At 51.2% G+C, this 22,370-nt stretch overlaps 1 protein-coding gene across 3 annotated transcripts in view; it reads right to left on the bottom strand.

Moving 5' to 3' along the window:
- The window catches only part of MSI2 (musashi RNA binding protein 2), a 268,411-nt gene that overhangs the window by 22,937 nt on the left and 223,104 nt on the right, over positions 1–22,370 (bottom strand). For all 3 annotated transcript variants that reach the window (XM_012808789.2, XM_012808790.2, XM_012808791.2), the window contains exon 6: positions 9,120–9,182. In XM_012808789.2, the coding sequence (XP_012664243.1) occupies positions 9,120–9,182 (63 nt within the window). The remainder of the gene's footprint in view (positions 1–9,119; positions 9,183–22,370) is intronic.

Here is a 22,370-nt window from a genome sequence, read left to right as displayed (position 1 = left end):
TAATCAGGTGTGGCTTCCTGGCAGTTTGAGCCAGATTTTAACAGAGGGAGCAAAGACAAGGACTGAGGGAAATAGAATAGCAAAAATGACAGGAACAGGGGCTACCTCCAAGGCAAAGAAATGGGAACCAACAGCCCCCAACAGGGCATAAATGACGACCTGTTGGCAGAAGTGAAGGAGAGTTACAGAAACTAAGGTGGAGTCCTGCTGTGGAATAATTTCCTGCCTTCTCAAAGCCTCATTCCTCTCCCCTTGCTCCAGGTCACAAACCTAGCCCCAGACCCCAGGACTGGGGGTCAGGCTGTGTTCTGTGAGGTCAGCTGCCAGCTTTGTCTACCTTAGATGGTTCTGTCTTCATACCATGCTTTGAAATATGAACCTTCCTCTCCGACTGATATGACTATATCGACCTGGCTTTCAAGGTCTCCCTGAACCTTGTCCCTGCCTGCCTAGCAGACAGCTTTCCATTCCAAAGCCTTCAAGGCCAATGTCATGTCTTGCCTCTTCCACCAAGTTTCCCTGCCTGCTGAATGCTCTCTGACCATGCAGGGATGCCTCTTCTGTTCTTGCTAAGAGCTAGCTCTTACATCAATTATGTACTTTGTCCTCCCTAGACGACTGGAAGGGGAGGACCATGCCATGGAATTATTCTGCATCCCACCCCAGTCCCCAGCGCAATGTTGGGCCCAGAGTTAATCATCTTATAGGTAAGAGCAAAAGGCCTACTGTTTACTGGGTGGCTGTATATTAACATTTATTGAGTATTTACAACATACGTGAATTATTTGCCTTCAGTCCTGCCTCTCAAATCCACCCTGGACAATGTAGTTAAGGCTTGTTGAACATATAAATCTGATGTCAGTTCCCCGTTTCAGCCCCCTTAGTTGATCCTATGAATCCAGGCTCCTCAGCATAGTCCCAGGGGCCCTCTGCCCAGCTCTAAGGTTTTAGCTACAGTTGCTCACCTGTTGCACTTTCTTCTCCAGCCAGATGCACCATTTGCTGGGCTTCAGTTTCATTCTGCTGTTCCCAGCTGCGGTGGCTTTGTACATGCTATCCCCCCCACCCCGCTGGGGAGCTCTTATTTGTGCTTTAAAAGTAGAAACATTCACTTCCCTGTGAAACCTTCTCTGGCTTCCTGGACAAAGCTAATCACTTCCTCCTCTCTGCTACTTCTGTACATCAAACAGGCTTCTGTGATGGTTTTTGGCATCCTATTGTAATTAGTCTCCACGCTAGCCCGGGAGGTTCTCAAGGGCATGGGGACTGCACAGTACTTATCTGGGAACTTTCAGGGCTATGGGGGGCAGCCGCTGGTTGTCTCTGTAGCATCTCTCTCCCTTTCCTCCTCTTGTTAGCAGCCAGGTTTTCCTTTGGGAAACCATCCTTCCCCCACTATGCTTGAGCTGTCTGATTTAGAGAAGGGTGAATCCCAGTCTCCGTGATTGGTTCTTGGCTTAGCCAAGCTGGACCACCTGACCCCTCTCTTTTTCTGGATAGGATGGAGTGATGTCAGAGATTGTTGTAGCCCCTTTCTCTCCAGGAGAAAAACGAACATAAAGACAATATTGAGATGAGGAAGGCAAAACTAAGGGAACTGTCAAAGGAGAGCCCTGAATAATCCACGCGTGACGTCTACTGAAGAGTGGCTTCCAGGAGGTCAGCCAATAAGCCCCTATACTATTTAACCATGATGGAGAGGGTTTTCTGATGCAGGCAAAAATGCCCTTGAATTTGGCCTAGTACACCCATGTACTTGCCCATACAACAATATCTACTATTGTTATATACTTTATAGAAGTCGGCTGAGTTAAACTCCACAGCAGAGGTGCCCTGACCCAGTGATGAAGTCTGCATCTGAAAGGTCAGATTGTGAGGTCTCAGGTCAGAGCCTGAGTTCCCGGCCTGCACAGAACCAACAGCCAAGGCTGCTCAGGATTCTCCCCACACATCCTCATTCCTGCTTGTACCAGGCGTCTGAGGGGGCAGTTATATTCTTCACAAACAGGCCTGGTTTCTCTACAGGACTACTTTAAGGAGGCCAAAGACCTGTGTTCAGGTTCAAGGTTCTTCACCCAAATGTAGGGAGGATGGTGTGTCTAAAGACTTGCTTCCTAGGTACCCAGGCGTGTGACTTTGGGTAAGTCATGGAACCATTCTGCGGCCCAGCTTTCTCATAAAAACAAACACACATATCTGAAAACTAGGCCCAAACCTTCCAGTTGCCTGTCTCACGGGGTCAGCGTAGTAACAGACATGGCAGTGTATACCTGGAAGTCAAAGCTCTGTGGAAATATAAGGAGCCAGGATGTGCCCAGGCACGTGTCCTTTGATGGTTCTCACCAACACATGGGAAGGCCAGCTTTAGGGGCTTCCTAGGCCCTACAGGAGCCCCACCCAGCCCAGGACTCTTCTCTAGAACGCTCCGTTATATTCTATTTGCCTTTAAGGAGCCAGCAAGGTGCCAACACACGTCCCACCTCTATTCTACACAGCCTGGGCTCCTGAGCCAGCACAAGAGTGAGGGCCAGCCAGCTCAGGGGCAGGCAGGGATGTGTCACCCACTGAAAATAATTGCACTGATGTAAAAAACTATTAACATTCCCCTACTCCATTCACTTTAGGATTAACTTATACTTAGGTCTCAGCTTCAAGGCTAGTCACTAATTGCACTAGAGTTGATTTATCAAGTGCACAGTATTTCTATTACAAAATTATTGATTAGAGCTGATATATTTTATCCTCAACAGGGCTGGTCTGAAAGCCCTTGGAACATGAATGCAGCTGAGGCCGGCAGCAGGCGGCTCTGTGCATTATAAATTCACTGGGGTTACTGAGAACCAATGCTGGATTCTTTATTGAGAAAATCCTGGCTTCCCCAGAAATGAACATTTTAATGATGGACTGGGAAAGAAGGTATACATCTCTAAAACACAAAGCAGTCTACTGAGAGGTGTGTGTTCAGGTAGAATCCTTGGGGTAAGTCTGGCTGGTTACAGCAGCTGGTCCTAGCAGGTCACAGATTTGTCCTCCCTCTGGGTCATAGATGCACCTCTATCTTAGTGAAAGGGTGTCCTCCCTATGGTGCTACCACAGACGGGGCATTTTGGGGTCACGGCCTCAGGATGCTTGCGGGGAGGCTGGGTGGGAAAGCAGAGATGGCTGGGCCGAGTCTCTCCATCAGATATTGCTGATAGAAGCACAGGAAAACCATCTTCAGAAATGAAGGCATGTATTGATCCATTTAAAAAAATAAATGAAATGGACAATGGTGATTTTCAGGCCAGAAACAATGCATCATGGGAAACAGGAATTTTCAGGAGACAGAACTAGATTCTTAGACCACTGAAGGCAAGAAGTATTATCTGCCTTTATATTCCTTGGCACCTGACACAAAGCAGAGCCTTAAAATGCTTGTTGAAAGCAATACCTGGGGACCTTAAAGCTTATGCTGCAACTGACCCAAATAGCTCCAGGATTCCTCCAGCAGATGGAAGAGGGCATGTGGGATGCTGACTGTCACATCCCTCAGCTCTGAACACAAGGAAGGCAAAAGCTGGCAGTGGGGACACAGGAAACATCTCCAAGGGAGGCTGGGATGGTGTATCTGCTTCTTGAGATCTATTCTCCTCCCCAGGGCATTTTCTTTTTTTTCTGCAGAGACAGAGTCTTACTTTGTTGTACTCGGTAGAGTGCCATGGCGTCATACAGCTCACACCAACCTCCAACTCCTGGGCTCAGGTGATTCTCCTGCCTCAGCCTCCTGAGTAACGGAGACTACAGGCGCCCACTACAATGCCTGGCTATTTTTTTGTTGTAGTTTGGCTGGGGTCGGATTTGAACCTGCCACCCTCGGCATATGGGGCAGGGGCCTCACCCACTGGGCCACAGGCACTGCCCCAGGGCATTTTCTTTTCTGCTACAAGTTGAACTATTTATTTCATCCCTGACTTGCATTTCACTGCTACTCATTTTCCCTGCTGGAACTGGAGCTCTTAGGATTTCCAGCCACAGGGCAGCAAAGCCATTTTCCTAGCAGAGCCAAACGTAGGATTTAGGCCATTGGGAGGGGATTTTCCACTCTCTCTGCCTTCTCTCTCTAACCTCTTGTCTTATTTCAAGCCTCAGGCTAGAGCTTGACAATCTCAGCCATTCCCCTCTGCCCATCCCCATCCCCACGAAGGCCAAGCCAGAAGGATGGCTCCTCCCCAATTTCTCATCCTGGGCCTTGGTGTCTTCTTTGTGTTTGGTGGCAGAATGGCCTTGCTCACACTCAATCCCTGTGCCTTCTGATTCTGCCACCAACTCCCACAACACAGTAGCATCTCTCTGTGGAGCTACTATTTCATTCCATCACTACACATCCTTTTGGGGACTTTCTGGGCTCTGTGATGGTTTCCTGGGGTTTTGTGTCCCATAAAGGTAACTTGTACCTTGCAGGTTCAGATTCTGCCATGTCCTCCTGCAGTACGTGGCAGAGACACTAGTCACTCTGACTTAAAGAGCAGGTTCCCTTGGGGCTGCCTCACTTGACATCAATTGTCAAGATTAGGGTCACCTCCAAAATCTCTGAGAGACCCGTAGCACTCCCTTATGGCTCATCACCACAAATGTAGGAAGGGTGGTATGTCCAAAGGTGACATGTCCCTGAGCCGGGGGCACAGGCTGTAGGAATACTCCTCCCCACTGCTAAGAAGCCTTCCTAGGGGAGTGGAGAGGAACTGGGGAAGCGGGGGCAGCCTCCACTCTATGGAGCTGTGTGAGTCATCTCCATGCTAGGAATGCTACCACTCTCCCCCACTACCCCCTTGCCCACCCTAAGAACAAATGCCAACATTCACTGGGACCAAGTGCATCCCTGGTCACCAGATTGAGGGTCTTAAGAGCTCATCTGTCACATCTCACTCCCCCTCTACCCCAAGTAGACCACACAGACAGGGCTACCACATGGACTTGTATCCCTGGAGGGCTGGATGTAAGCTGCCCACGGACTCAAGGGGTAGAAGGACTTGGAGGAGTCTCGCAGGCAGCCTTTAAGAAATGAGATCCACTCTGTTCAAGGACAGTATGTAGAAGACAAGAACTAGGAAGAATGTTAAGACTCCTTCCAATCCTGGTTCCATTCTCCTTCACTGTAGCGAGACACTACCAACAGAGATCTCAGGTGGGAAGCCTCGAGCTGAGAGTGTGGCCCAGTTCTGCACTGGGGGAGCAGGGAGTGTGAGGGGAGGTGGTGGTGGCTGATGGTGGAACATGGATCCAAGCCCCTTGGCAACGTTGAAAAGATGGAGCCCTCCTCTTCCTGGTCCCCACGCTATCCTTCAGACGGCCGTGCTGTGCCGAGCCGCCGGAGACCCTGTAATATCAACTCAACAATGCATGTTCTACAACTACGGCTACCGGTACATCTACTACAGTGCATGCATTTAGTTCAGTCCCACAGATACATACAATCTAAGAACAGGCAGGGGAGGTGTGAAATGTTTTACTGGACAACAGGTGTTTTGGAGTTGTAACTAATAAAAAAAAATCGAAAACGAAAGTGTACAAAAAAAGACATTTCTCGAGAGTTGGATATGAGTTTGTTTCTTGAACTGTTTCATCTGAACAAGCAAAAACATGCAAACCAGCTGGTACTAACAGGAAGCTGGACACTGAGAGAGGATTAATAGGTGTGGACAAACCTTCCCGCTGAGCGTGCTCAGAAGAGTGTTTGAGAGGAGGTGTGCAGATCCTAGTGTAAGAGAGGCGGGAAAGTGTGCCTCAGAGACACTCTCTCACCGCAGCCCCAACCAAGCAAGAGAAAAGACAACAGAAACATGACTGCTCACACTCACCACCACCATCGGGAGCTCACGTTACTAGATTGGAATAAAGCTGGCAAGTATAAAGTACAGTAAGGGGTCCTGGCTGGGCCGGAGATGGGCCGGGGTGGGGGAGGGGTGGCATGGGAACCAGGGGGCTCCGAAGCTCTAAGACTGATACACAGACCCACCCGTATTGTCACCCTGAAAATCCGAACCATTTCCCTCACCTGTTGTGGGAGTCGTTTGTCAAACTGGATTTAGGTTTGGGTGGGACATGATGGGACCACTGGAACTGAATGAATACGATCAAAATAAACAAACAAACTCTTGACTGAGCACAAGAAAAGATGACATTTCAAACTACCAGGTGAAGGTAAAAGAAAAGTGACCACTGATAGTGAAGTTATCTAGGAGTAGGCGGGGACCTCCCCCGTAGGGTCACCTGAGCCCTGTTTACCTGAGTTCCTGGGGCAATTAGGAGAAAGTGGGCAGGCGGCCCGAGGAGCTGGCTGAGGCAGCGCAGAGCTCAAGGCCCCCCCAGACCTCCTACCCTGAAACTGTAACCCTGACAGATACAAGTTGCCACCCTGAGCAAAACAAAGCTGCCTCCCACCCCACGGCCCTCAGCAAATGCCTCCCACCCCAGGAAGCTCCCCCAGTAAGTCATAATGGAAGGGGGGGGAAAAGCCCAAAGTGGTAAAGTTAGACAAAAAATGAAAGCCAAAAAAAGGGCCTTTCATAGGATGCCTAATCCCTAAGCCAAGTCTGAGAGCCCCTGGGAAGCAGAGGCCACATTTCTCAGTGATTGGAGTTACCTCTTAGGCAAAGCACAGTACCAAGCTCAAGGTAGGTACTCAACAGACTCCCTGAACCATGTGAATCCAAGGAAGGGAATGCAGTTGAGTTGTGGCAACCTCCAGCAGTCAAGGCTGCTTGCTCAGGAGGCTGAAGGAGCATCCTTATCCCAGGGGGAGGAGCTGGAATGGTGGGGCAGGGTTGCAGGACCTGGCAGGGGTAGAACTGGGCCTAAGGCCCTCAGCAAGCCCTTTGTGGCCTGCACTGATGCACAGACCCAAGTGAGTCTTAATTCACATCAGAGAGGTTCTGCCACCAAGGGGCTATTCATAGGTAAATAATTGGCCGTCCCAGCAGGCTCAGAGTCCAGATCGCTTTCTAGAGGTAGGGAGGGCAGCACCCTACTGGCCAAAATATATTCAAAGAAAGAAAGGCAGAGAGTTTCCGTCCCCAACCTTGTATGTAATCTTCCTCTAGGTTCAAAGGTGGTGTTGGGGGACTGGGGTGTCCTGTCTGTATGCAGGTAGGTGTCTTTCAGCCCTGACTATGGTAGGCACAGTACGGTCATTACCCTGAGCCAAACCCCAAGCCTCTGACCCCCAGGCAGCACTGTGGGGTTGCCATGTAGCTTCCGGGCTGGGCCTGTACCTTGTGGGTGGGTACCTCAGAGCTGAGGATTTATTTACCCCTGGCACTAACCCAGGCTGGTGTGGGCAGGTGGTCTGAGAGCACACTCCTGAAGACAATTCACTAGCAGTGCAGCGATGAGCATGGCTGGCCTAGAATGGGCTGGGGGAGACTTTGCTCCTGATGGAAATGGCTACAAATAAAACACCATTGATCCCCAAAACAAAATGTGTGGCTGGAGATGACCTTGGGGGGTTAGGAGTTAGAGGGGGTGGTGGGACTCCCGCCTGGCTCTGGGGGCGGGGAGAGGGTAGGGTGACAGAAGGGATCCCAGACTATGGGAGACTGTTCTCCGACTCACAAAGAACCCCATGCTGCCCTTTAAACTTGCCATGAAGTGAAGGAGAACGGGGTGGGGTGGGGAGAGAGGCAGGGTTAATTTTGGGTTAAAGTTTAGTTTCATAATCCAAGTTATATAAAAAGAAAGAAACTGAATGGAGAAAACAACAACCAACAACACTCAAAAATCTCAGAGTTTTCTTTTTATCTTTCCCCAACCCCAGGCACAGGTAGGATTGTTTATAACGATACCCCAAAGCACTCAAGTTAAAAAACCACATGTAACAGGGAGACACGGGGCACTTGTGCACTCCGCCCCAGGGCCCATGGGTGGGGAGACCAAGGGACACCAGCCAGAGAGCAGGTGGGGCCTCTGGAGGTCAGCTATGGTGGTGTGAGCTCAGGAACTGGTCCCAGCTCTCTGGACCTGCCCCCTAGTCTCTGACACATTGCCCCTTGGTGGCCCCCTGAGAACTCTCCAGCCCCTTCCAAACAAAACCCCAGTGGATGATTTAGGGGAGTGGATCCTTTGTAGCTCCGAGGCAGTGCCAGTTTGCATGGAACGGATATTTTCTAATGGGCCTCACTGTGCCAGCTTCTCATCACCAAGGGTTTGGGTTTTGGGCATTGCCCTTTGGGCTTTTAATGCTCAATTTCCTGGCACCCTCACCAGCACCCTCCGCCCCTCCATCCCTCCCTCCAAGCCCTACCACATCAAACTAGGCGCTTCCCTGGGTGTTCCAGCACCCTATCCATGGGGGGTTGGGGGGAGGGCTGCAAACCACGGCTACAGGGGCGGGGGGGGGGGAACAGGGTAGGAGGGAGCCCAGCACACAACAGAAGGTCTGCTCGCTTGAAAGGCAGAGAACATTTAGGGGAGAGGGACAAAAGGCCTCGTGGGGCTGTGTCCTGGATGTGCCCCGGCTCTGGCTTGACCCTACATCCCTTGAAGGGTTCCAGACCTCTAAAAGGTTGTATATGGAGACCCATGGGTGGGGCAACCTCATGGGAGAGAAAGCTTGATTTCCTGGGCAGCTGGAACCCAAGGGTCTTGCTTAGAAGAGTCTGGGAGGCAGCTTCATTTGTGGAAGTCAAGGGCTGGCCCCACATCTGGTTTTTAGGGGCTCTGGGAGTTGCCAGACCAGCAAACCCACAAGCCAAGAGAACAGGGGCCCAGAGGACAACTTAGCATCAGTCTGGCAGGTCAGGACCTAAGAAGTGAGCCTGTTGAACCAGCAAAAGCCAAGGAGGGAAATGACCACAGGTGCCCAGAAGCCAGTTGTCAGGTGAAGGGGTGGTCAAAGTCAGAAAGAAACTTGGTTTTGTCTTCTGGTTTTTACAAGGAGAGAATCATCTGCCTTTGGTTTGCAGTCCCGAGATTTGACTGGCCCCTCTAGGAGTGCCCTGAGCGGCCGGGCCTCCCTGTCCACCCTCCCGGCTGTGGTGAGAGTGGTGTTGGACAGATGCAGCCACACAGATCCGACAGGGCCTTGACCTTCCCCTCACACTGGGGGCATGCCTGGAAGCCGCCTGTCCCATACACCTTCCTACCTGATCCTCTCGCCGCTGCCACTGCTGCCGCCGCCACTGGTCCATATGCTGCTGCTGGGAAGCCTGGCGGGGACAGAGAAGAGCCGGAGTGAAGGAGATCCTTGGGAGGGCAGGGGACAGACCTGCCTCACGGGCCACACAGCCCCACCCGCCACACAGAACACAAGACTGGGAAGGAACATTCACAGGGTAGCTTCTGGCAGGGACACAGATCAGTGGCTCTCAGGCTTCTGGAAGGGACAGCATCTTTAGGTGTATTTGAGTCTCACACATTTGTCACCCCAGAAACTGGTTCTAAAAGGCACACAAAAATCATTGGAGAGTATTAGGAGGAATTTTCTCTTGAGAACCGGGGCCAAGCTTCCCGCAGACTGCACTGACACATGGTGATTCCCTGGCGCCTGTCCAGAGCAGGGCCAAGCATGGTGGGACTGGCTGGCTGTCCCTGTGGGGGTCCTGCTGAGTGGTCTGCCCTGCCCTACGGCAGGAGGCACTCAGGATGGCCTCTTGACATAACAGGCATCTTGGCCAGGAGACAGCTTAACTGTAGACTTCATCAAAACTTTAGCAGCATCACAGTCCCAGGCCAAAGGGTGAACACTGGGGGTGGGGTCTCAGGAGACTGCATATAGGAAAGGCCAGATGAGGGAGTGTGGGGCTTCATCAGCCCTATGGCTTTGTTCTCTCAGTGTTTTGATCTTTCAAAGCAATTATGGGGATTTCAATGTGTCTCCTTTGTCTGAGCCCTGCCATGGAGAGGAGGCTGGCATTGGAGGGCCTTCTAGTGGTCTCTGGAATTCTTCTTGATCAGGGCCGTGCTACCTAAAATGGCACTGGGCAGAAAGGCTGTCCCAGCTAGTGAGGATACAGGTCAGGAGGCCAAGGTGACCTCGTGTGGTTGCAGGGTGTCCAAATAAAGGCAGCCAAGTCCCCTACCCTGGGCTTCTCTTGGTGACTGACACACAGTCTCACACTGGGACACACACAGACACACTCCCACCCATGGAAGGACAAACATCCTCTGCTATCTAGGCAGACACTCAAGGCCGGACCCCAAGACTCACTTCCAATGACCATGGTTTTAAAGGATGTGCCATACGCCAGCTGCAAACTCTGAACAGCCCCCAACGGGGCTACCCAACGTTAGCCGCCCAACTTTAGCCATTGAGCCTTTCAAATGAAGAACTTATACCGGACAAAAGGGAGGAAGACATGCACCATTAAGGGCAGGGAACAGAGGAGAAAGGAGAGAAGCAGAGAGAAATCCCCTAAACAGAGCCAACTAGAAGCCCACTAAACTCTAAGACTATTTTCCTAGCTACACGGTACTATTAAAGGGAAAGAAGTTCAAAAGGGAACAAGCTACTCTAAAAAGGTCAGGCTAGGCTACTTAAAACGTCAATGAAAAGAGACATACTTGCATTTAAATATGGTAATAGGGCTGTTGAAGGGGGAAAAAGAAAGATCCAGGTGAAATCAATGTACAGTGGAGTCCCTGGTTACAGGAAGGGGCCTCCCCCTCCCATGCAGACCAGGAGCCTGGAGGCCTCCTTTCCCCAGAGGTCAGCCGTGAACCCAGAGGGAGACCAAGGAAGCTCCCCCCACAAATCTTCTCCCCATTTCTTCCAGGTAGGATCTAGAATCCTGAAGATGAGGGTGCTGGTGGAAACTGCTGATGGAAAATGGGGAAGAAGTCAAGTTATCATCAGGTACACCAGGGCCCTGCTGCAGGCACAGAGCAGGCCCCTGGGATGCTGGGAGGAGGAGGGTTGGGGTGGTGAGCCATTCTTTTGCACACTCTTACCACGGGCTTGAAACTGAGGTTTCCTTGGAAGCACTGAGGGTCGGGAGAGGAACAGAATTGGGGGAGGGGAGCGTAGTCAATGAAAAGACTTGTTAACAAAAGGTCTATTTTCTGAAGTTGAGCACATTTTGGACAAAAAGTCTGAGAGAAAGAAGAAAAAAAAAACTTATCCAAGAAAGGAAATCCATTATCCTTAATCTCAGATAAAGGCTCCTGCTGGAGACTGAGCATCAGACACTGCTGAGGGCTGGGATTTAATCTCAGCCATGGGAAGGGGGGTGAGCGCAGTGATGGGTGAGAGGGGGGTGGCTGCAGGACGACGGCTGCCCAGACTGCCCCTCACACTGGCCCCGCGGCATGGGTGGCAGCTCTGATGCCAGCCCCCTGCCTCTATGCCCTCCTGAGACACCAGGGCCACAGCCCAACACCTGGCCCAGCCCTTGGAGAGCTCCTGGAGGGGAGGGACAGTGCCTGTACCAGCATCCTGCCCTGGGCTGCCCTTCTGCCCATTTCTATGGCTCCCTGCCATCCTCCTCCAGTCCAGCCTCACCAGTCACTCCTTATCCCAAGGATGTTCTCCATGTGACTGGCAGACAGAGTTTCCAGAGCCAAGGCGCTGGGCTTGTGGGGAATGTGCAAGCACAGATATTGGAAAGGGGTGAGCTGGGGGTGTGAACGTATGTTGGGATTGTGTGTTGAGTGTATGTAGCTTGTGTGTATGAGTGCTGTGTTTGTGTACTGTACTGGCTGTGTGGGTGTGCATAGTTTTTGTGTGTATTTTGAGGGTGTGTATAGGTTGTGTGTTGGGGCGGGCTAGGGCTGCCTCAGCTGGGTCTGCCAGAGGCCAGAGCATCATCACGGCAGCCTCAGCCCGAAGCTGCTGTGACAGAGGGTGCAGGAGGGGCCCGAGGACCAGGAGGCCGCGGGTGGAAATGACCCTCCCAGGGCTGGACCTGCAGAGCTGGGAAGTACAGGGCAGAGAAGCCCTGCAGAGTCGCCTCAGGCCCTGTGCTCAGCACTTTTCCCCAGGCTCTGATGAGGTGGAGGTCACCAAGGAAAGGCTACTTCCTTGGGAAACCAGAGGGACAGGGGCTGCTATTGGAAGACTGGGGGTCATCAGGTAGGTGGTCTGGCAGGGCTCAGGGCTTCTCATTAGGGCTGTGGTCCGAGCAAAGCTGTGGCAGCAATCTCTGGTCCCTGCCCAGAGTGGGAGACGACTGCTCCCCACTCTGGTAATGCGGAGTGGGGGTCCTTCTCAGTACTGCTTCCCTGGCCAACACACGAAGGGGGCCACCCTTCTTCTCCTGAGTAAGGTAGCACAAAAAAACTGCCAAACACAAGACCTGGAGCCTGTCTGGGTTCAAATCTGGTTTAGACATGTATTAGCAGTGTGACTTTGAGCAAGTTACTTGCCCTCTCTTTGCCTTGATGTTCCCATCTGGGAAAAAGCAGACCACAATACTGTGGGATTAACATATGCAAAGTGCTTAAACGAATATGTACTGGTGAGTAAGTTTACCCCAGCCATAGCTGCTACTATGACGAGGCCTACCAGGTCTCTGTCAAGCCACCCAGCCTCTTCTTTGGGCTGGGGTATCCCACGTCCTCAGAGGTAGAAGCCACAGCCAGATCATTGTAAATACACAGGGGGCCTGAATTCCTTGCTGTAATTTTCCTAATATCTCAACTTCAGGATGTCATCTTAGCACAGCTAAATTTCTACTGCTCAAAAATTAGAATATGCATTCTGTTCAGCGCTTAACAGCAACAAGTGGGCCGTGTAGGCTCAGTGCCTGTAGCTCGGCAGCTAGGGCACCAACCACATACGCGGGAGCTGGCGGGTTTGAATCTAATCTGGCCCTGCCAAACAACAGTGACAACTATAAAAAAATAGCTGGGCATTGTGGTGAGTGCCTGTGGTCCCAGCTACTTGGGAGGCTGAGGCAAGAGAATCGTTTAAGTCTAAGAGTTTGAGGTTGCCGTGAGCTGTGATGCCACAGCACTCTACCCAGGGTGACATAGTGAATCTGTCTCAAACAAAACAAAACAAAACACTTGGGCTGTGCAGGCTGGTATCACCCTAGTGGCTTAATCCCTCCCTGTGTTAGGAGTAAATCCAGCAGAAAGGAAGAAAACAAGACCTATAGGTTGCCTCTCTGGGACTTAGGGACGCAGTACCCCTGGGTACAGCAGAGTGAAGCTCCAGGCGTGGAATTCCAGGCATGGGAGGCCATAAGGGTTTGTGGGAGCTCTCATCGTTCAATGGGGGGTCAGACTTCAAGAGCTGTTCTTGCTAGTCTGGAGCTCTTCTGCCAATCAGTGGACTTGGCATCAAAGCCAGCTTCCCCTCGGGCTGACCCAGCCTTGCCGTGTGACTTGGGCACAGTGCTTTACTTCTCTGGGCCCTGAGTAACCTGCGACAAGTAGGTTAGGCAAGATGCCCTCAAGTCCCTTCCCCTCAGACACCGCTGGAGCCTGTCTTGGTGGAGAAAGATGACAAACCCAAATCCCCGGTTGACAACCAATCCAGGGTTGGTGCTAACCCAACTCTGGGGTTAGTGACTCATCCAAGTGAAAGATGTCACCATCCTGTGACAGCGAATGAAACATTTAGCTCGACTTCTTGGAGCTATGATGATTTATTGCAAATGAGAAGTTAATGGTGCTTTGGGGATTAAAAAAAAATTCACTTTTGAGAATTATATGAGACCACACTTACTTTTTACTGCTTCTGCGGCACTTACCAGTTTCTTCCTTACCTAAGCACAGCTATTTTTATGTGCACATCTTATTTCTCTTGCTGGTGACAAATTCTTCTAGGGCACAGACTCAAGTCACATGTCCCACTTAGATCTAGCCCAGAGTCTGCCCCACAGAAGATTTCCAACCAACATCTGCTGATGGTCATCAGGCTGCCCTGGTGTGGTAGGTGAGGGTCAAGTCTGGGATCCCCTTCTCTGAACCCCAGCACCCCTGTAAGATCTCTGCTCCCATGATCCTCCACCCCGGGAGGAGCACAACCAATGCCCTTGCAAGTGGGCTGGAAGCATGATTCACCCAGCAGAGGGGGCCCAGGTTAGGGCAAAGGGGAGTGCCCAGCTCTGTGTCAGGTACTCATTCTCAACCCTGGCTGCTTCCCCCAACCTCCCTGGGAGTTTAACAAAAGCTGATGCCAGGCTCCCACCCCTGTGATTCTGATTTATTGGGTCTGCAGCAAAGCAGCCCCATTACTGGGACCTCTCTAAGCTTTCCAGCGACCCCCGTGGACAGCCAAGGCTGTAAAAAGGTTAAATGGTAGCACGCATCTGCACAGTTCATTAGCCCCTCCTCCTTCTGGAAGGAAAAGGCCTCCTGAGAACACAGGGACGGATCTGACTCTTGCGTCCCTCCTCTGTGAAACCTGCCACAGACGCCCCCATTCAGAGCAGTGGGCCTCCGTCCTGCCTGGAGGGACTCTAACAACATAAAATGGGTAGGAGCCTGATCTCTGTTATCTTTTAAAGGCTTAGATGATTCTGATGCACAGTACAGGCAGAGAACTGCTGACTTAGAGGAAGCTGAGGGCTGCAGAGGGGATCTTTGTTTTTATTAAGTACGGAAAAGGACAGTACAGCCCCTGTCCCATTTGCTGCGGAGTTATAAGGCTATGAACCTTTTTCTTTGCCTTCTTTTCCCTTCTTGGTATGAGAAGATGCCAGCCTGGGAGTGGACTGCCGGGGATGTGGGTCTGGCCCAGTCACTACTTATTCCTGTGACCTTGAATGAGTCAGTGGCCCCCCTCTGTCTACCTCCCCAAAAGAGGAAAAGAAAGAAGTCTGAGGCTCCTTATGGCTGCCGTAGGTATGATTAAGGGGAATCTTTGTAAAAGACTCTTGCAATATGTATTACCAGACCCAAATGGTCCATTATGAAACCATTTTTCCTATTTGTGCTTGCTTAAAACACTCTCCACCCCTTTCCCCAGCACGCCCTGCATCTCCCCACCAGCAATTTCTATAGTTGGTTCAAACATTCTTGGCGAAACCCAATGTTGCTTCACTGAATCCAAACGCTAAAAAAACCAAGCAACCGAAAGAAGAAACTGTCACCCAGAATGTAGGAAACATGTCCTACAAGAGTTTGGAAACACCACCATCTGTCATCCTGCCTGGCCCAGGACGCTCCCACCTCCTGGGCAGGCCAGCCTGAAGCAACAGGGCTGTTTCTTTCTTTCTTGCTTTCTTTCTTTTTTTTTTTTTTGTTTCAAGGAAATCCACAGCCCTGACTTCTGTGCAGAGAAAGAATGGTAGCTGCAAAGGAGGGAGGGTGAGAAAAAGTTAAATACCACATTTGTGGAGTAGGAGGACCAAGGCATTCACATCAGAACAGAGGATCTAAAACTGGTTCTCAACCTTCCTAATGCTGCGGCCCTTTAATACAGTTCCTGTGGGTCGCGACCCACAGGTTGAGAACCGCTGATCTAAAGAGAAGGAAAAACTGATAACCAAAGGGACACATATGTGCTCAGACTGTAAAATTCTGATTTGAAGGAAGTATATGTCTGTCCATTTGGGGGGGGGGGGAAGAAACCCCAAAATACAATTCCTGAGTTCTTGGCATTTATAATAGGAATCTGATTTATATACACCTTTCAAGGAGCAAGCCTGATGTTCCTGGAGGATACTCATGGTATCACTCCCATGGAGACCCCCACGGCTCAGGGCAGGGGTGCTAGGGAAAGAGCATGTGGGCTGGAGATGCCTTGTCCTGTCTCTCTGCAGCTGGGAAAATGACAGTCATTTGGAACCTGGCAACTATTCCTCTGGGGAGGCAGGCAGAGGGGACAAATGTGAAGGTCAGACCCGCCTGCGGGGAAGGGCAAGTGGTGGGCGGCTCCTGCCTGCTCCCAGATCCTCCTGGGCCTGGCGGAGGAGAGAGGTTCTAAGTCAAGGGCCCTGAGGGTGTGAGCATGTAAAACAGAGGGCTGGCACAGAACTGCCCCAAATAATTTTTAATGTATTTGCTTATTTTTTAAAAAATATGTTAACTCTTTAAATATTTTGATGGGATTAGAGGGAAGGTAAGTTGTAACACTGAATCTTTGGGAGGTTTGTTGTTGGGGTCCCGCTGTTCACATGAAAGGGTTTGCAGAAGCCTAAGGCAAAGCAGGGACCACCCTCAGGAAACAACAAGAAAACCCTCAGAAGAGGCGAGCCAGAGCCAGGGTGCAGAGTGAGGAGCTGAGATGTCCACAGATTCCTCCCAGTGGGGAAGGGCTCAGGAGACCAACACAGCGTCTGCCCCTCCCGAGCTGAGGATCAGGAGTGGGAGAAGCCTGACCCCACCCCTGTGTGGCACTTTGCAGTTTTTAATCTTGGTGAACGATTCTGCAGCTCAGGAATGCACTGTGACCTCAACTCCAGGCTGTCTCAAGATCAGAAGGTGGAGTTGTGGGCTGCAGAGGGAGAGCCAGATGGACACACGCACTCTGTCTGAGGGCAGGCGCTTTCATTCCATCCTCAGAGGGTGCTCTAGGCCCGCAGTTGGCATTCAGTGCCTGCACTCACCCAGAACAGCTGTGAGCTGCAGAGAACTCCTGGTAACTCAAACCCCATTCTCAGCCTCTTGCCTTCTCACAAGTACCTAGTACATGCCAGGAACTGTTCTAAGCACTGGAACCATGACAGCAAACAACACATCATCTCTGCCCTCGTGGAGCTTACAGTTGCAGTCCCCGAAGGTGAAGGGATTCTGCCTATGGGACTGGGGTCTCAGTACCAGGCTGCATGTGAACCCACTCTCTAGGGAGGATGGACAGTTGGCTAACGGTAAGCTGGGCCTTGGGTTAGAGAGGACTATGGCTCACTGCGATAAGAAGGTGGGGGACATGTGCCTTAGACCCTTCTAGGGGGTACAGGCCTTTATTCTTTTTGCAGAGTGAGCCACAGTCCCCTCTAACCCAAGGCCCAGCTTACCGTTAGCCAAATGATTGATTGTGAGCCTTTCAACCAAATGCTGCTTGAAGATGGAGTCAGCAATCAGAAGACTCACGCTTGGGGATGGCAGTGCAGGGAGTGGCCAAACTGATTTTTTCTCCAAGATCAAGGTGGCAAAAGGGAAGGGAATGGAGGAATTCCCACAGCGATGCCCTTGACCTAGCTCCAAAGACCTTGGGACGTCCTTCCAATTCAGTCAAAAAAAATTAACGAGATGGGAGCAAGATGGCAGAATGTTACTTTTTTTTTTGCATCATCATTAATATTATTGCTCAGTATTTCGTGGCAGCAATCGTCTGATTTCTTTTCTGAATGTATTTATCTTCATTCGTTCTTTACAAGGTTTTTGTTTCTGATCCTTATCTTATACACTGTTATTGCTATTAAATCTTAAGCCTTTTTAATTTGGTGAAGGCAAAAAGTGGAAACCAAATAAACACATGTATATGTATAGAGAAAAAAAAATTACTGAAGTGGGCCCTGGACACATGCCCAAGACATAGGTCCCTCACATTCTTCGCAGTTACTACGTACAGAATGGGGGGAGGGGACAAATCCTTGACATTTGAGTCCCTGGAGAGTTCTAGCCTTAGTCATCTTTGGTTCAACCATTCAGGGCCTTGGGGATCAGAGGTTTCTGGGCATTACTGGCCAGAGGGCCAACATCACCCTCTCTCTCCAGCAGGACTACAAGGATGAGAGTGTCCACATAGAGTTCATTCCACAGCCAACCCTCGCCACCCTGTGTCAATAGGCTATGTCTCCTGGACAGTCCAGGGACACCCACTTCCCTAGAGAACAAAGTCTGCCTGTCGTTCTAAGACTGAGACCATGACCTTCCACATGAAAGGATTCTGGGCTGTAATTGCTAAGGAGGCCTTAACTAACTATTCTGAGAGCTTTTCCCTCCATCCACACCCTCCTCACCCCCCAGCTCCTGATGAAAATGTTTTTTTCTGCTTTTGAGACACTCTCCCTCCTTGCCCCAGTGGGTATCAGGACAAACTACCGGTCTGACCTCTGTCCTTCCAGAGCTCACCGCTTGGTACTTGATACACTTTCCCCTCTTCCCGAAATTTCAGATGCCCAGCTGCCAGAAAAGGAGTCACCCTTCTGCTTCCTCCCAACAGGGTCTCCTGCTAAGACCCTGAACTTGTCAGCTCTCCTTGGGTCCCTTCCCCACACCTGCCTTGACCCCAGCTGAGGTCCATGGGGGCCTTTTCAAGGATCTGCCGCAGCCAAATCCCAAACACCAGCCCTACAGCCTCCACCTCTGCCAACCAGGACAGCAGGTGTGCAAATCTTGACCACTCCAGCTTTCTGCCGAAATACCCCAGGTTCCTACTTTGATTTTATCACTAGCTCAGTAAGCAAACAAACATCGGAGATCCCAACTTCTCTGCCCTATAAAATGGAGACCCATACCCACTTTGTCCCCTAAGAGAGTCAGCTGTGGAAGGCCACACATAGCTTCCCTTGGGGGGAAGTCTTAGGGGAGACCCCAGAGTGGTGTGGGGGCCTCTCTGGGGGCTCCAGGAAGCAGCTATGTACCAATAGTACAGAAATATTTCCAGTTTTTAACAGCCTGTAGACCATATCACTGCACACCAGCTCTCACTGAAAGGATAAATGGAGAACCTTACCTAGGCCTTAATTTCCTCACCTATAAAATAGAAGAGCTTGGCTTTGATGATAAGAAAATAATCATTACACTGATGATGATAACCACCACCACCCTCGGAGCCCTCTTAGTGGGCAACTTGTCCTGCCCCACCTCCAGACACCCTCACTGCAACTATCCAGGGAAGACATTACTATTCTCAGGTCCAGTGAGGTTAAAGGCAACAGTCCACAACAGCGGCTGAAAGGGAGGTGGTAGAACCGCCATCTCCCACACTTACTCACAGTGGGACCCAGGACAAGTTGCTTAATTGCCCTTTCTGCCTCGTTTTCCTGCTCTGTAAGACTCGGCTAATGGTACCTCCTCGTGGGGGCTCGGGGAAGATTCACTGGGATGATGGTGTTCAGTGCGCAGCACAGTCATCTGGCTCTCAGTAAGTAGTGTAATAACTTTTATTTCTATTTTTATTATTATTGCCCAAGGTAATAACTGTAGTGGAGCTGAGAAATCCCTTTGGTGCCTTCCTATTCTAAAATCCTATTAATTTACATGCCATTTCGCATCCAAGGGGCTTTAATAGATGACATTTATAATTTGCTTGAGAGTGATAGGGCATGTTTTATCTGAAGTGCAAGCTCTAACTCAGGTAGTGAATGTGACAGCAGGAGGTGAGGGATCTATGGCTGGCTCGGGTGGCCATGGCCCTGAGACCTGGTCACTACCAGTATGAATATGGAGCCCTGGGGCTCTGCTTTGTTGGCTGGACTAACAGGCTCCACTGCCCTCTTGCTCTGCCATGCTGACTTCCCAACAGGGTCCAGCCCAGCTCCTCCCAGATCCTCCAGGAGGGGCTGGACCAGAGGTGTCTTTCAGGGCCCTTCCATCTAGGCAGGCATCTGTTTGCTCCTCTGTCCCCAACAAATGCCCTACAAAGGCAGGGATCTGTCTCTCCCCTCACCACTATGTCCCTTGTGTCTATGACATGGTGAATGCTTAGTAGTTATATGCTGAATGTGTAAAGGATGGATGGGGGATGGGAGAGGAGGCATGGACAGATACAGGGGATGGGGAGGGGTGCCACTTCCTGCTCCTAGCTGACCTGACTCCTCTATCTTCAAAGCTGGTGCTAGAGATCAGGAAAAAGCCTGGGGGTTGCGAAGTGAAGCACCTAGGGCTAAGACAGCCACAGGGCCAGTTCCACACCATTCCCTGCAACACCAAGGGTGCCCTGGGGCTGGCCAAACACCTGTTCAGACTCAAGAGTGGGGCAACAGGGCATCCTGGGAGGATAGCAGGCTGCACTGGACTCTTCCTCTGTGAGTGAGCAAGTGTAGGTAAGGCTTCCCACCTCACAGGAAGCTGGCTCTGGCCAGCCAGCCAGCAGGCAGGGCCCACTGGACTTGCTCATTAGTCTTAATAAAGGCCCCATCAGGGAATGGCCTCCTATGACAAGGTGGGGTCAGCACCCCTGGTTCACAAAGTGTCTTGACCATGACTGCCTGGCTCTGGGACAAGTGGTACCTTCTTCCCAAAGCCAGTCTGCTGTCCTGCTGTCTCAGCACTGACCAGGTAGTAGGGCAACATCTGCCCAGATGATGGCCACGGGAATGTGAGGAAGGAAGACACATACACCTGTGTGCCTTCATACCTGCTGAGACATCGAGGCAGAGTATCTTTCCCTCACTGTCTTGTCTGCCTGGTGAGCTTCTACTTATGCTTCAAAACTCAGCTTAGACATTACCTGATATGGTCTGAATGTTTATGTGTCCTTAAAACTTGTATGTGAAATCCTCAGCCCCCAAGCTGATGGTATTAGGAGGAGGGGCCTATGGGAGGTGATTTTGTCATAAGGGTGGAGCCCCCATGATAGGGATTAGGGCCCTTCTAAAAGAAACCCAGAGAGTCAGCAGCCCCTTCTACCATGAGAAGACACAAGAGAAGATGGCAGTCTAGGAACCTGGAGGTGGCCCTCATCACACGTCCAATCTGCTGGTACTCTGACCTTAGGCTTCCCAGCCTCCAAAACTCTGGGGAACAAGTTTCTGTTGTTTATTGTAGCCCCTTCCTGAAAGCATTCTAGGCAGTCAGTGGCTTCCCTTGCATACTGTGCATTCTGCTCTGATGACATAGGCCGGACCCTGGGGAGATGCTGCTTCAGGCTTTGAACCCCTCTCACTTTTGCTTAGCAGATCTGTGCCCCATGCAGCCCCGGCTCAGGTCAGGTGGTGATGACCATCTCCAGCTCACTGTTGAGAATGTGCTCTGGCTCTGATCACAGGGGCAGAAAGCAGAGGTGGGAACCTACTTGGTTGGGGGCTCTCAGGGGCAGGGAATGCAAACTAACCTGGATTTAGTGAAAATGTCTCTGGGCAGGACCCCTTTCAGTTGGGGGTGGGGGCGGGAGGTGATAGTCCTGGACACACCTTTGCCTTCTGCTTTGTCCTTGGCTGTCCCAGAAGGCACCAGCTGCCCAACACTCCGGCCTGGCACTGCCCTCTGCCTAGAATTCTACATGCTGAGTAATTTACGATTTTTCGTTGTTGTGGTTCTGTTTTGTTTTTTTTTAGCTGCAGCTTTTAGCTTGCTTTTGCTGATGGAAATGAAAACTGAAGGGCTTGAAGAAAGGTGATTAAGTTCCTGCTGGCTGACTTAATGGGGACTTTGTGAGGCTGGTAGTACCTAAGAAGGTATGGGGGGCGATAGGAACTGGTGGGCACCACATTTCAGCCCACTGAGAATGCCATGTGGGGGCCATGCCTGTAGCCTCCCTCACTGGGGGCCCTGCTGTGGCTGGAGGAGCCCTCTGCTCCTCAGACAGGGATGCTTTCCTTGGACACAACGCCAACCTCTTCCAAAGCACTAGACTGTGCCTGGGCCCATGGAGCCTCTCTACAATCAGTGAGGTAGGATCAATAGCCCCACTTGACAGATGGGGACACGGAGGCCCACAGGTAGCCTTGTCTTCTTGGCAAGCTAAGTCAATCTCCCGACTTCCCGCTGAGGACACCGGGCTCTGAGCTTTCCCCTAGGGAGGTGAGTGCTCACTTAGCCCCATCTCCCTTTATTTATGCAGAAGAGCTTTAAGGGGCGCAGAACGCTGATCGAAAGCGAGATCCACAATTCCCGTCAATTCAGATTGCTCCAATTCATTTCTGCAAACATTTATTAAGTGCCTATTAGGCACCGTTCTCTGCTTTCATCTGGGAATAGAGTCAGCTCCTGATTTTCCACGCCGAGGGAGAAGCACGGTGGCACGGCACGTCCACAGCCCTGAAGAGCCGCGTGCTAGGCTCGTGTGGGTTTGGGGCGTGCTGCTGAATTTTACTTCTCTGTCTTCTTTTAAAGCAGCAGATATGCTTTCCTGACTAAGCCTGCCTTTAGTATTCAAATGAGAGGATAAGCTCCAACTACACACAGGGCCAGGTGGCGCGGGAGTGGGCAGGCCACGGGGCAGCTGGCTTGTGATCTGAAATCTGGCTGTGGATCTAATCTGTGAAGGGGTAATCCCCAGGGATGAGGGCCGAGGGCAGCAGAGGGCTGGTGATGAGACAGATGTGTGGGGCCACTGGGTTGGGGCTTTCCTCTACGAGGGAGCACTTCCCTTTACAGTGCTATAGCCTCTCATGGACCCTGACACGTAAGTCCATGGTCACGGCAACCTCTCTGGGAAGTTGACCACCCTGCCTCGTATTCTAGGATCTGCTTCCCTACTAGCGAGTAACCAGCCATTCCTCACTGGAACCTAACATAAGGCCTGAGTGCCCATGACCCTGGGGCTTTGTCAGGGCTCCCAGCCAGGGGATTTCTGGGATGGGGGCTGGAGGTGTTGAGGAAAGCCCAGTACAGTGAAC

This window comes from Otolemur garnettii, unplaced genomic scaffold (assembly GCF_000181295.1).
Source record: "Otolemur garnettii isolate 467f Iridium unplaced genomic scaffold, OtoGar3 scaffold00094, whole genome shotgun sequence".
Classification (NCBI taxonomy): Eukaryota; Metazoa; Chordata; class Mammalia; order Primates; family Galagidae; genus Otolemur; species Otolemur garnettii.
This window is presented reverse-complemented; position numbering and strand designations above follow the sequence as displayed.